The 13,174-nt window shown below is 50.1% G+C and overlaps 1 protein-coding gene across 4 annotated transcripts in view; it reads right to left on the bottom strand.

Annotated features, from left to right (window-relative positions):
- The window catches only part of STIM1 (stromal interaction molecule 1), a 71,047-nt gene that overhangs the window by 26,657 nt on the left and 31,216 nt on the right, over positions 1-13,174 (bottom strand). For all 4 annotated transcript variants that reach the window (XM_058185255.1, XM_058185256.1, XM_058185257.1 and 1 more), the window contains exon 3: positions 3,605-3,719. In XM_058185255.1, the coding sequence (XP_058041238.1) occupies positions 3,605-3,719 (115 nt within the window). The remainder of the gene's footprint in view (positions 1-3,604; positions 3,720-13,174) is intronic.

Genomic DNA, 13,174 nt, shown 5'->3' with positions numbered 1-13,174 from the left:
GCAACTGATTCATATTTATGACGGTCACAGCATCCTGGGGTCATGTGATCCCCTTTTGCGACCTTCTGATTTAATTAACAACCAAGTTGCTAACTTATCATCAACTGCAGTGATTCACTTAACAAACATGGCAAGAAAGGTCATAAAATGGGACAAAACTCACTTAACAAACGTCTCCCTTAGCGACATAAATTTTGGGCTGAATTGTGGTCGTAAGTCAAGGACTGCCAGTTTTTCTGCCCAGCGGGGCAGAGCCTGGGAGGTTGACTGCCCCTTTCTGACCTTGTCATAAAATAAACAAGCATTTGTAACTAATTTGGGGAGGAAAATAAACCTAAGAATAAACGGAGCAGCTGCCTTTCAAGGCCCACAACTGCCTTTGTTTACTTTTCTAATTGTGCAGCTCATTTAGAAAGGAAAAGTCCCAGGTTCCAAAGGCTGCCTTCCAAAGTGAATGCTGTGCTCATTCACAGACACACACAAACACACACACCCTTCCCAACACGAGAGAGAGAGAGAGAGAGGGGGAGGGAGGGAGGCTTTGCCCAGTCCCTTTGCTGATCTTCTTGCTGGAAGGATGAATGCCTGGGGGCGGGGGGGGAGAGAAAGGGCTTTCCAGCTGTTCTGCCCCCTCTGGCACAGCTGGACAGAGGCTACGAGGGCTTCCGAGGAGGAGGAGGAGGAGGAGGAGGAGGAGGAGGAGGAGGAGGAGCTGAGCTTTGGCAGAAAGAGCAGAATGATGGGGCTGCCCAGCTGCCAGTCAGCCGAGGGGTCACTGGTCACTCTCTTAGAACTGCTCTGGCCAGGCAGATCTACTCAGGCGGGGCTTAGGAGGCCAGCTCTAGGGCTGAGCTGCTGGGGGCCTCACCTGCCTCGGTCACCAGGCTCAGAGAAGCAAAGACCTTCCCCCTTCGGTCCTCCTAAGGTCTCTATAAACACATGAAATTCACCTTCACGAAGGAAATTGGGGGGTGGGTGAGATTGCTGGGCTGGATCGGTACCAAGATCTACATCACCCAGCAAAGTCCACCCACCCACCACGAGGAACAGGGAGCACTCTGGGAGCACAAAACATCCACCTGTCTATCCATCCATCCATCCCTCCATCCATATCTATCTATCTATCTATCTATCTATCTATCTATCTATCTATCTATCTATCTATCTATCTATCTATCTATCTATCTATCTATCCATCCATCCATCCATCCATCCATCCATCCGTCTAATTTCTATATTTGCCCATCTTAGTCAATGACTAAAACAAACTTTCTTCAGATATTGGAAGAGTGATATCATCTCCCCCCCCCGCGTCCTTCTTTTCATTAAACTAGACTTAAGACCCAATTCCTGCAAACCCTTCTTCTTCTCCTTCTCCTTCTCCTTCTCCTTCTTCAGATGCTTCAGCCTAGGGTCCCCTTTGGCCATCTTGGTTGCCCTCCTCTGCCCTCCCTCCAGGGCTTCAGCATCCTTCCTGTAACGTGCTGACAGGAGAGGCCCTGGAGCAGACGGCTGCAAGCCGCCTTAGAGCCCCCCCCCCCCAGATAACAGGTTGCTCCAGCGGCGCCTGGCACTTGACAAAAGGAAGACAAAACAGGATAAGGGAAGAGTGTTGGCCGAGAGCAGCCGTGTTATCTAAGGAAGCTCTCAGCACCCATGTCAGCCTGACGCCTGCATGGAGGAGGGCTTGCTCTTTGTTCCTGGAGGGCCTCCCTCTGTCTTCAGAAGCCCCTGGGCACGGTGCCTGGTCCAGGGAAGCCTGACCGGCTGGGTTGGGCAGAAAAAAGCCACCCCAGGACTTGCCCGATGCAAAAGAACTTATCTGTGGAACAGATTTTGAAATTCTCAGAGGTCTCACTGAAGAGGGAGCCTCTCCCCTGATGCTCACAGTCCTTTTGGCATCACCAGAAATGATGGGGAGGGGGTGCCCTAATGAAAGGGCCACCCCTAGGAGAGACCCCTTCTCCTCCTCTGTCCAGGCTCAGCCCCTCCCCTCTGCTCTGCATGAATCTCTCACCAGGGGCCCCTAACTCTAAAGCTGCGGGACAGAGCCAGCCTCCGTGGCCAGAGGAAGAGAGACCCCCCCAGCCCTCCTCAATCCCCTCACTCCTATCTACACCCCCCAGCCAGCTGCTCCTGTGCTTCCTCTGGCAGCGGGTCTCCAACCTTGGCAACTTTAAGACCTGGAACTCCCAGAATTCCTCAGCCCCCTGTGGAGTTGGAGTCCACAGGTCTTCAAGTTGCCAGGGTTGGAGACCCCAAGTTTCTCGGCCTGTCCATCTCCACTAAGAAGACCCCCAAAAGATCTTGAAAAATATTTGTTATTGGCACGTTCTTCCCTGTTGCCCAGCCAGCTGTGTTGCCAAACCGTTGAAAAAAACACAACCACCTCCCAATGCAATTGCCCAAAGTTTCAAAACAAACAGTTGTGTGATGAACGGAAACAAGTCAGGCTGTCCTGCAAGAGGTTCCCTCGAGGGAGGAGAGAAGCGGGTCTGGAGGAGGCAGAAGCAGCTGCTGGGGAAACAGAGTCAGAAAGGAGGAAGAAGTAGAGGAAGCCAAGGCCCAGGAGAGGGAGGGAGCAGGAGGAGGGCAGGGGGCAAAGGGCGGGCAGGAGTTGAGAGTGACCTCCCTGTAGGAAGTTGCCTCCTGCATCTCATCAGCTGGAGAGAAACTTTCTCTCCATGGACTCTTCTCTGCTGCCAATTCATTTTCATTTTGACCGTTAATAGTTGAGATTCTTGTAGAGAGCCTAAACTTTATATTCATTTGAACTGCCCAGATTTCCTAATTTTCCCACGCGCTTGACGTGGGTTTCTCTTTCTGCAGAGACCAAACTGGGTAAGTAGAAGAGAGTATCTGCAGCTCAGGGTTGAACTGTGGGGTCCTTGGTGCTCCCTAAGCTTAGCGGTTTTCTTGAAGACGCTTCGTGACCCAAACTAGGCATTGCCAGTGCCTATGGTGTCATAAATCACATTCACACACCATTCAAAGAGACAACAAAAAGCTACAAAGGAAACAAAAGGACCAGAACAAATCCTTTCCAGCAGCCCACAACCAGAAAAGCAGGGATTAACACCAGACAACAGTCCTCATGAAGGAATGATGAAAGAGAAACCACACCCACGCTACTGTATATAAGCAAGATTAAACCCCATTCCATTCTAGCACTGATGTTGGGTCATGAACAAAGCTCAGAGATCACAAAGAACCCCACAGTCCTCCTCCTCCTCGCCACACACACCCTCCTAACACTGATGAAGTTTCCAAGTTGGGTCATGAAATGTCTGCAAGAAAACCACCCAAACTCAAGAGAGCAGCAAGGGCCCCACAGCCAAAGTGGGTGCTAAGCTTGAGTGGTCACAGGTTGCCAGAGGTCTGTCTTGAGTAGACAAGCAAAACCCCTAGAAAGCTTTCTTGTGTGGCCCTGGAACCATTCCTGTCCATTGACCTTTCTTGGGGGGGGGTGGACTCTCCCTCTCTTCTCTTGCCCCTTCTCAGCCCTTCACTGGGGCCCTGGGGGCCAAGCAGCCCTTCCTGAAGCCAAGAGATTGTGAGTTCCCAGCCAGCCGCCCCCTGAGCTGCGGGTGCCCTCTGGGCTTACCTTCCGACACCTTCCAGGCTTTCCAAAGATCTTCCACGCTAATGAGCTTGTCCTCCCCGTGGAAGGTGCTGTGCTTGATGGTCGGGTCGTGGTAATTCAGGTCTTCCCGCAGGAACTGGGAAAGAAAGACAAAGGCGAGGTCAGGTCTGCCATCTTCAGGGGCTTCACTTCAGGGGCATCCTGCCATAAATTGCAAGGGAGAAGGAAGGAATTGGCGGTAGTAACAACATCTGGGCCCGGGAAGCGGAAGACAATCGGTGGGAGGGGTGACACACTGGTGAGAACCAGAGGTGCCAAATCGGAATAAACCATCCAACAAGGACCCCTGGCCTGGGGACTGAATGCGAAGCTGCATGGAGAGGTGCCGTGCTCCGAGCTGTTCCCAAAGCTGTTCCTAAAGGCATCCTGAGGGATTGGTTGAGGGAGGGAGGGGCAGGGAAAGGGAAAAAAGTGTAACTTTTGCATGGGAATATTTAGATCTAGCTTCACTTTCGCTGCAACCACTTAACTTTACTAAAGGAACCTATCACTTCAATCAAATGGAGTCCAGAGTCTTTCGTTCCTAAATGTCTAAGTCAAGGCAGGTGTGACAGGCAGAGTCAACCATTTACATCCCTCCTGGCGAAGGACAGCCCTCGCAAAGCTTCTTGCCAACCGGAGGCTGGAGGCTGGATCAGGGCCAGAGCAGGGCCAAGGTCCTTCCTGGTTATTATGCAAATGGCTTTCAGCAAAACATTGGAAGGGCTGCCGTTGTTAGCCTGTGTCTTCCCACCTGCTTCCTGCAGGAGACCCGCCTGCCCCATGACAGCCAACTCTGCCGGGCGGGGTGGGGAAGCATCCACCCGTCTCATTCCCCTGCGTCCTTTTGCTGCTTCTGCCCTTGCCAACAGCTATCACGGCTCAGCAGCCTTGCAAGAAAGGACTGGTACAAGACAAACAAGCGAGCCTATCTGGAATGGTCTAGGCAGGTCTCCTGCTCGAGCAGGGGGTTGGACTAGATGACCTCCAAGGTCCCTTCCAACTCTGTCATCCTGTAATTCTATTATTCCAGGAGGGACTTCCATCACTGAGGGAGGGGCCACCCCAGAAAAAGTTCTGCCCACAAACTGAGTCTTTTTTGTGCCGGTGGGCACAAAGTTGTCAGAAGTTGTGGCTGCTCCATCACTGGAGTTTTTTTAAGAAGAGACTGAACGACCATTTGTCCGGGATGGTCTAGGATTTCCATACTTGAGCAGGGGGTGGGTGTAGAAGAGCCCCAAGGCCCCTTTCAAGCTAATCATGTGGGTACAAGATGGAGAAGTTGGGGGGGAAAGGACCGGACCACCTACATGGGTAAGTGGGCTGATGACCTCATGTTCCGTCCAATGGGATGATCTTATGAGAGGGATGGGTGGAGACGTAAGAAGAGCCAATAGAAGAGAGTCTTTGCAGATCAGGGTTGAGCTCTCTGAGCTCTGTGGCTTTCTTGCAGGCGTTTCATGGCCCAACTAGGGAACATCATCAGCGTTAAGAGGGGACGGGGCTTGTGGAGCGATAGAGGAGAACTGTGGGTGTCTTGCAGGTATTTCATGACCTAACTGGGTAACATCATCAGTGCTAGAGGGTTTGCTCTCATTTTATACACGTGGCTCAGTGTTGGCAGGAGAGTTCTTGGTGCCTCCTTGTTGTTGTTTATTGCTCGTCTGAGTTGGTAGTTTCCTGACTGAAGGAACACTGGCAGGGAAGCCACTTGTATATAAAGAGAGAGCAAACCCTTCTCCCATTCAGGTGGCTGGGGAATCCTGGGAGTTGAAGTCCACCAGAGTTGCCAAGATTGGACAGCCCTGCTCTAGAGCTCTATCTGGCCATCCTCAGGCGAAAGCTGTCACAATCTGGGGAGATTCCTGTATTACAGGCAGAAAATAATAAAGTTGCTCATTTGAACTCTACCTGTGTGCACCTGGTTGTTTGCACCTCACGCGAGTTGCCCGAGGGCTTTAGGCTCAAGGGGCCGAGTTGAAAACTGGGATGCCCACCAGAGACAGACACAAGGCATTTAGTGGCTGTGCCTTTTAAGCAAACCTCATTACAAAGACATTTGCATGTTTTTAAAAAAGCACTCAGAAAGCAGTAAAAAAAAAAAAAAACTGAGGCAGGAGATGTGTGACACCATTTCCTGCTGCTTATCACCACTCCCAAACTCTTGGACTTGAAAAAAAAGCAAAGTCAAATTGAGAGTGTCAAAAACAAAACAAAAAAACCCCATTTTTTTCCCCCCTGAAATGAGCCAGCAAGCCACAAGCACTGGAGGGTGCTGTGTTTACAACCACAGCAATAAAGGGAACAAAAGAGTGGGTTGGAGAAATACAGCAGCTCATTGCAGCAGAAATCTCCCAGGACTGAACACACACAAGAGCCACTGGTGGGGCTTGAGAGATCCTTTCCTAGCGGACGATCAATCGCTCAGACAGCAGACAGGAGTGTGCGGCAGCAGCCAAAAAAGCTAATACAACAATCCTTGCTGTATAAACAGAGGCATAGAATCAAAATCACGTGAAGTGTTAGTACCGCTTTATAAAGCTTTAGTAAGGCCACACCTGGAATGCTGCATCCAGTTTTGGTCCCCACATCACAAAAAAGATGTTGAGACTTTGGAAAAAGTGCAGAGAAGAGCAACCAGGATGATTAAAGGCCTGGAGACGAAAACATATGAAGAACCCTTGCAGGATTTGGGTTTGGCCAGTCTAGAGAAAAGAAGGACTAAGGGTACAGTGATACCAGTGTTCCAATATTTGAGGGGCTGCCCCAAAGAAGAGGGGGTCAGTTTATTTTCCAAAGCACCAGAAGGCAGGACAAGAAAAGATGGAAACTTATCAAGGATGGAAGCAACCTGGAACTAAGAAGAAATTTCCTGGCAGGGAGAACAATCAACCAGTGGAACGGAAGTTGCCTTTAGAAGTTGTGGGAGCTCCATCACTGGAGGCTTTTAAGAAGAAACTGGACAGACGCTTGTCTGAAATGACAGAGGGTCTCCTGCTTGAGCGAGGGGGGGCGAGGGGGGAGGTGTGTGTGTGGACTAGAAGACCTCCAAGTTCCCTTCCAACTCTGTTATTCTATGTTCTAGGATGGACCTTATGGGGAAATGTCTGGGGGAAGGGGCATGCCTTGGGCAGGAGCTGGACTAGAAGACCTCCAAGGTCCCTTCCAGCTCTATTCTATTCCAATTCCTTCTCTGACCGGTTGGCCCTCCAAAAAGCCCCCTGTGGAGTTCCAGGCCCTAGGAACAGCGATGGAGACAATCCTGGCCGTGCAGTGACCTTTGCAGAGAGCCAAGGCCAGGGTTTTAAGCAGAGAGAAAGGCGAGAAGGTTAGAGATGAAACCTCTCAAGACGGTCCAAGATCACGGAAGGCTCCGCTTAAGCCCTGCAGCCAAGCCAGGGGGGCAAACCTGCTTCCCTGCAGCTCCCCCTCCCCAGCATAGCCCGTGACCTCCACCCAGAGCCGGGAATGTCAGCCTGACCCTCCATGCAGCTTGCAGCAGCCCTGATCTCCCCCAGGGAAGCAGGCAGAGGAACCAGCTGCTGCTGGGTATATTTAGCTCGGGAAAGAAAATGATCCCTCCTGCCAGGCCGCAAAGTCCAGCTTCCAAGGGCCCCAGGAAGAGGTGGCGGCCAGGCGGAGCTGCTGGGGGTGGTGTGGGGGTCTTCTGGGAAGCCAGGAGTCCAGGGGCTGCTAAGGCACCTGCAGGGGGAGGAGGAGGAGCCCCAGCTTTCCCCAAAGTCCAGACCAGGAGACAACCAAATAGGCTGTGCCTTCCTTCCTTCCTTAGTTCCTTCTTTCTCCCGCCTTCCCTTCTTCCTCCTTCCTCCCTCCTTCCTGGCACAGCTCAATCAAGAGTTCCAGTTCTAAGATTAAAAGACAACATTACTTAAAAATTCCAGTCTGGTTATCAACTATTGAAGCATTCTCACATTCAATAACATTTAGAAAGTAAGGAACAAATTGTTAGATATAGAAGAATTACTGAATGAAAAGGGTGAACTTAAATCTATGCAAGAATTAGAAGTACAAGGTATAAAGATGAATTGGTTTTCTTACTTGCAAATACATTCTAGATACGACAAAGATTTTAAGACAGAAGGTTTTTATAATAATTTGACTAACTTAGCTAAAATCTTAACAGGCACTGATGAAAATGTAATTAAAAAAATATACGGATATTTATTAGAGGTTAAATTGGAAGAAGAACAAGTTAAAGAAACAATGATTGCTTGGGGGGGGGGGAAATTTGGGCATGGGATTGATCTAGAGAAATGGCAAAAGTTGTGGTTGCAAAACTATAAAATGACAATGTCAACAGCATATAAAGAGAATTTGTATAAGATGTTTTACAGGTGGCATCTACCCACGACAAGAATAGCCAGAATGTTCAAGAATAAATCCAAAAAATGTTGGAAATGTCATCAGATACCGGGCTCATATTACCATATGTGGTGGACGTGAGTAGAAGCTAAAAGATATTGGACTAAAATCCACACGTGGCTGGAAAAAATGATAAAAAAGCATATAGACTTTAAACCAGAGGTTTTCTTATTGGGGATTATACCTGAAACATATAATAGAGAATTGAGGTATCTGATTGTGAATGTAGTAACTGCGGCTAGAATGGTGTTTGCTAAAAACTGGAAAAATGAGAATGAAATTATTAAGAAAATAATGGAATGTGCAGAAATGAGTAAATTGACATTTGAAATTAGAGAACAGGAAGATAAACAATATTATAAGATATGGGACTTATTTTATCAATGTTTAGATAAAAAAATATGGTAATGAAGTTTGGCAGAGGTCTTAACAATACAAGAATTCTGAAAATATACAAAATATAACACAAAGTTATACTATGATAGGATTGATTCAGGATGATGAAATAAATGACACAATATAGGCTAACCAAAATTTTGAGAGCATTTTGTATGAAGTGAGGGAAGAAATAGCCATAGTTAAGTAAATGAGCAATAAGGTAAAAATAATTGGGTACATATTAAAATGATAAAATGTGAAATTAGGTAATCTACAAATTATGAATATGGTGAAAATGCACAAAAGATTTGTAACCAACCAACACACTGTTTGTATGTACAACTGAAGATGATGCTATGTTTTTACATTTGTTTGTTTAAAAATAAAGAAAAACTTGGAAAAAAGAAAAGAAAAAAAAAGAGTTCCAGTTCTTAGTAGGAAACCCTGAGTGTGGCCGTTTGGCCCCCCCGCCCACCCACCCAGAGGGAGGGCCCACCTCCACGTGGCATTCTCCTGCTTCCTATCTCAACATACTGAAACAACTCACTACTGAGCTGTCACAAAATCAGAAATAATTAAAGTGTGCATAAATTTTGAAAAGGGAAGGAGGAAAAAGCATTGATTCCCCTGTAAGATGCCCTGCGGAAAAGCCTGAGGGAGGAGCAAGTGGAGACTTATAAACAAGGAGCTCGGATCCTGCAAAATCACCGCACAGGCTGCAGGTCTCCAGGCTGGCCGCACAGGAGACGACCCACCCACTCGGCTTAGAGCCACTTTAAGACCTCTGGACTTCAACTCCCAGAATTCCCCAGCCCAGCCATGGCTGGATAAAAGGCCTTTCCTCTTTCGTAACGCAAGGACCTTCCTTCTCCACACCTTTTAAGTAACCTGGCAAAACGATGGTTTCATAGACAAAAAGTGGCCTGGGGATAAAAGGAGAGGGAAAACTGGGTTCTGAAGACGGAAGGGTCTCCTTAACGACGTGACGGACAGGAGAAAACCGATCTTGGAGGAGAGGATTTGGAGAGAGGCTCAAATTGGATCTTGGAAGAGGTCCTGAGGACTATATTAAGACGGCAGCTGAGGAGCCCATCAACTTCGCATGAGTGACATGTGTGTATGCGCGCGCGCGCGCACACACACACACACACACACACACACACACACACACACAGAGCCATGGCTACGAAAGGCCTTTTATTGGTGATGGATGGATGGATGGAAGGATGGAAGGAAGGAAGGAAGGAAGGAAGGAAGGAAGGAAGGAAGGAAGGAAGGAAGGAAGGAAGGAAGGAAGGAAGGATGGAAGGGAGAGAGGGAGGGAGGGAGGGAACGAAGGATGGAAGGGAGGGAGGGAGGGAAGAAAGGAAGGATGGAAGGAAGGAAAAGGAAAGGAAGAAGGGACGGAAAGAAGGAAGGAAAGGAAGAAGGGGACGGAAAGAAGGGAGGGAGGGAGGGAGGGAGGAAGGAAGGAAGGAAGGAAGGAAGGAAGGAAGGAAGGAGACAGGAGGGAGGGAGGCCAGCCCCCTTTGAGACACCATCTGCAGTGGTGCATTTGAAGGAAGCGATCATCTCCATTGGCCAGTCCTACTTTTTAAAATCTAGAAACGGCTGGTGTTTCTTGAGAAGCCATCAACCCCGAAGGGCACTGACAGAAGGGAACCTGAGGGCTGAACTGAGGGCTCCCTGGGGCTCCCTGAGCTTGGCTGTTTCAGGGCCCATCAGTGCTAGGAGGGAGGGGGGGTTGGGGAGAGGCGGGGGAGGGCTGTAGGGTCTCTGGTGCTCTCTGAGCTTGGTGGTTTTCTTGCAGGAGCATCATTAATGCTAGAAGGGAGGGGCGTTTGCAGGGAGGAGGAGGAGGAGGAGGAGGAAGAAGAAGGCAGCTAGCAATAAGCCCAGAGAGCACCACGAACCCCACATGAGGGACGTTCTGTCTTCTCCTCATAAGTCTCCTTCCTCTTAGCCATCCATTCTAGAAAGGGGATGTTTTGCCTGGAGACCCTCCAGGTCTCTTCTTTTTCCCCTGTGGGAGCCCCCTGGAGCCCCAGCCTCCCCGGCCTAACCCCGCTGGAGACCCAGACCACAATCCGGACCCCCCACGGCTCTTTCTGGGCCGGGACCAGAAGCGGCTCCTGCCCAAGAGAAGATCTGGAGGCGTCCTGGAGCCATCCTGGGAGAGTCCCCGGCCGCAGGGCCCTTGGCTCCAGGCTGGGCTCCGAGGCCAGTCATGGCCGTGACCGAGAGGACTTCCGGAATCAGGGGAGCCGGGACTGGACGCTAACAAGCACCTGTCATCCGCCCACACAGGGAAGAGAGGCAGCCTGCCCGGCTCTCCTCTTGAAAGGGGGCAGCTGACCAGGGGAGGAGGGCTGGCCTCTCTCCAGCCCTAAATTCTCAGCTCCCACTCCAGTGCGGGGAGAAATGGTCAGCGGCCTGTTATGGCCACCCTTCCCTGGACAACCAGCAAGGCCCTGAAGGCCCACCAGGCTTCTCCTTCTCCTTCCTGCTTTCCTCCTTGCCTCTGTTGGGGGCGGCCACCTGCCCTCACCCCCCATCTGCCATTCAAGCCCCAGCAGGATGGAATTAACCCCGTCCTGCCGGGCTTCTTTCCTCCCACTGAGAAAGCTCTGTGCACCATGGGTGAGGGAGTCCTTCTTGCCAGCCGGCTGGTGGGCTCGTTTTGAAGTCATCCCGGCCACAGTTGTCACCAAAGCTCCTTTTTTCCAAAAGACAACTGGACTTTTCTTGGGTTTTTCTTTCTTTTGAAAACGTTCCGCTTCTCATCCAAGGAGCCCCCCACCCCACCCCCACTCAAGCAGGAGACCCTCTACCCTTTTGGACAAATGGCTGTCCAGTCCCTTCTTAAAGGCCTCAACCTTATTCTACCCAGGAGACCCCCACAAAAGACTCTCTCTGCCTTGGAGACCCCCAGCTCCTTCTCTGAGTGTATATCAATGGCAAGCTTAGCTGTGCCCAAGAGAAGGCGATTCCTCTGGGAAACTGCCCTCCAGCCACTTGAGGAGACCGGGAGGGGGGAGAAACATACGTGCAGCACCTCTCCCCCCCCCCCCCGGGGAGAAAACACACGCTCCAGCAGGCAAGGGCTTGTTGCCATGAAATGCCTTGCCAGGCCAGAAGGCAGAACCGGAAGGGCAGGTTTAAAGGCACCAGGCGCTCTGCTGACGCACCTGGGAGGAACAGGACTGGAAATTGCTCTCCCAGCCCTTGGCCAAGCTTTCAGCAAAGAGAACCAAACCTAAATATAGACTCCGGAGTTGGGAGAGTCCATTTAAGCCAACATGTCTCCCTGCCTGATTTAGTGCGCAAATTCAAAATGAAAGCATCCCGGATTGATGGCTGCCAACCGAGAGTTTCGTCACATCCCGCAAAAACGAAATCAAAAGCTCCTTTGCGCATCGGTTCCACAGCTGAGCTGCTCTAACGGAGGGGTGGGGCCATCCTCCGAGGCCCTGCGCTTGACCCTCTGCTCTGCCATGCCCTTCCGAGGGTCTTTTCTCCTCTTGTTTCCAGACCCACAAGCATTTATCCTCTCGGTCATCGATGACGTTCCCTAGTTGGGTCATGAAATGTTTGCAAGTTCAAAGAGCTCCACGGACCTCACAGTCCTCCTCCTCCTCCTCTCTTCGCCTTCTCCTTCCTCCACTCTGCAAACTCCACTCCCTTCCAGCACTGATGATGTTCCCTAGGTGGGTCATGAGACGTCTGCAAGAAAACAACCAAGCTCCGAGAGCACTAAGGACCCTCACAGTTCAACCCTGAGCTGCAAATATTCTTTACGATGGATATCATACGTCTTTTCACCTACGTGAAATCTTCAGCACTGGATGCAGCACTTCAAACACCAATGACGAATAGATGGGATTCTCTCTCAACCTTTGCAACTTTAAGACGTGTGGACTTCAACTCCCAGAATTCCCCAGACAGCCATGCTGGGAACTAAACCCCACCCACCTGAAAGTTGCCAGGGTTGACAAAGGCTGCTCTGGGTTGCCTTGTTTTGCCTTCCTTGCAAAAGAAGAGCAACTTTGATGGAAGTAACGTTTGTTTTAGAAATGGGTGAAGAGGGATAAACAAAGAATTTCCAGGAGAGTGTGAAACGTATTAAAATTAAAAGCAATGAAAAAGCAAATGCTTTTGGGATGAAATGCAGTACAAGAGAGTTGGGAGGGACCCTGGAGGTCATCTAATCCTACCTTCGGCTCAAGGAGAAAAACCTATGCCATTTCAGACGAACGGCCTTCCAATCTCTTCTTGAAAACTTCCAGTATAGGAAATGATATGGATGTATGAGCTTTTATGTAAGTCAGCATGACTCTGCACAAGGACGCTTTCTAAAGGTGTAAAGAGGCTGAGAAACTATACTGAGCAAATGTGGCATTTGGTATTTTATGGAGGCTCTTCTTAAGTGAATCGACTGGTCCTCGAGGGATCAAGAGGGAGCCTGGTTTTTCCACACTGCTTTCCTGCTCTCCCCTGCAAGGGGTGCCAGCCGCCGGGTGGAAAGAGCCGCTGAATTGCCACTTCCTGAGAGGGAATGCAGCAGGTGGCCAGGCGGAAGAGGATTGTCTTGTTGGCTTAGAGAGGTCAACATTTTCCATGTGGAGACCAGAGCAGGGCAGGACAGGCGAGGCTGAGCCCCAGCCCCAGTTGGGAATGGCAAGCCGAGTGTGCAGAGATACCCCAGGATCACCATTTCCAAGATTCTCAAATCAGAAAGAATCCATAAAAACTCAATGTCTGGTTTGGCACTGCAACCAAACAGGACAGGCA

Source organism: Ahaetulla prasina, chromosome 5, assembly GCF_028640845.1.
Source record: "Ahaetulla prasina isolate Xishuangbanna chromosome 5, ASM2864084v1, whole genome shotgun sequence".
NCBI lineage: Eukaryota > Metazoa > Chordata > Lepidosauria > Squamata > Colubridae > Ahaetulla > Ahaetulla prasina.
The sequence above is the reverse complement of the archived record's forward strand: the minus strand, read 5'-3'. Positions and strand labels throughout refer to the sequence as shown.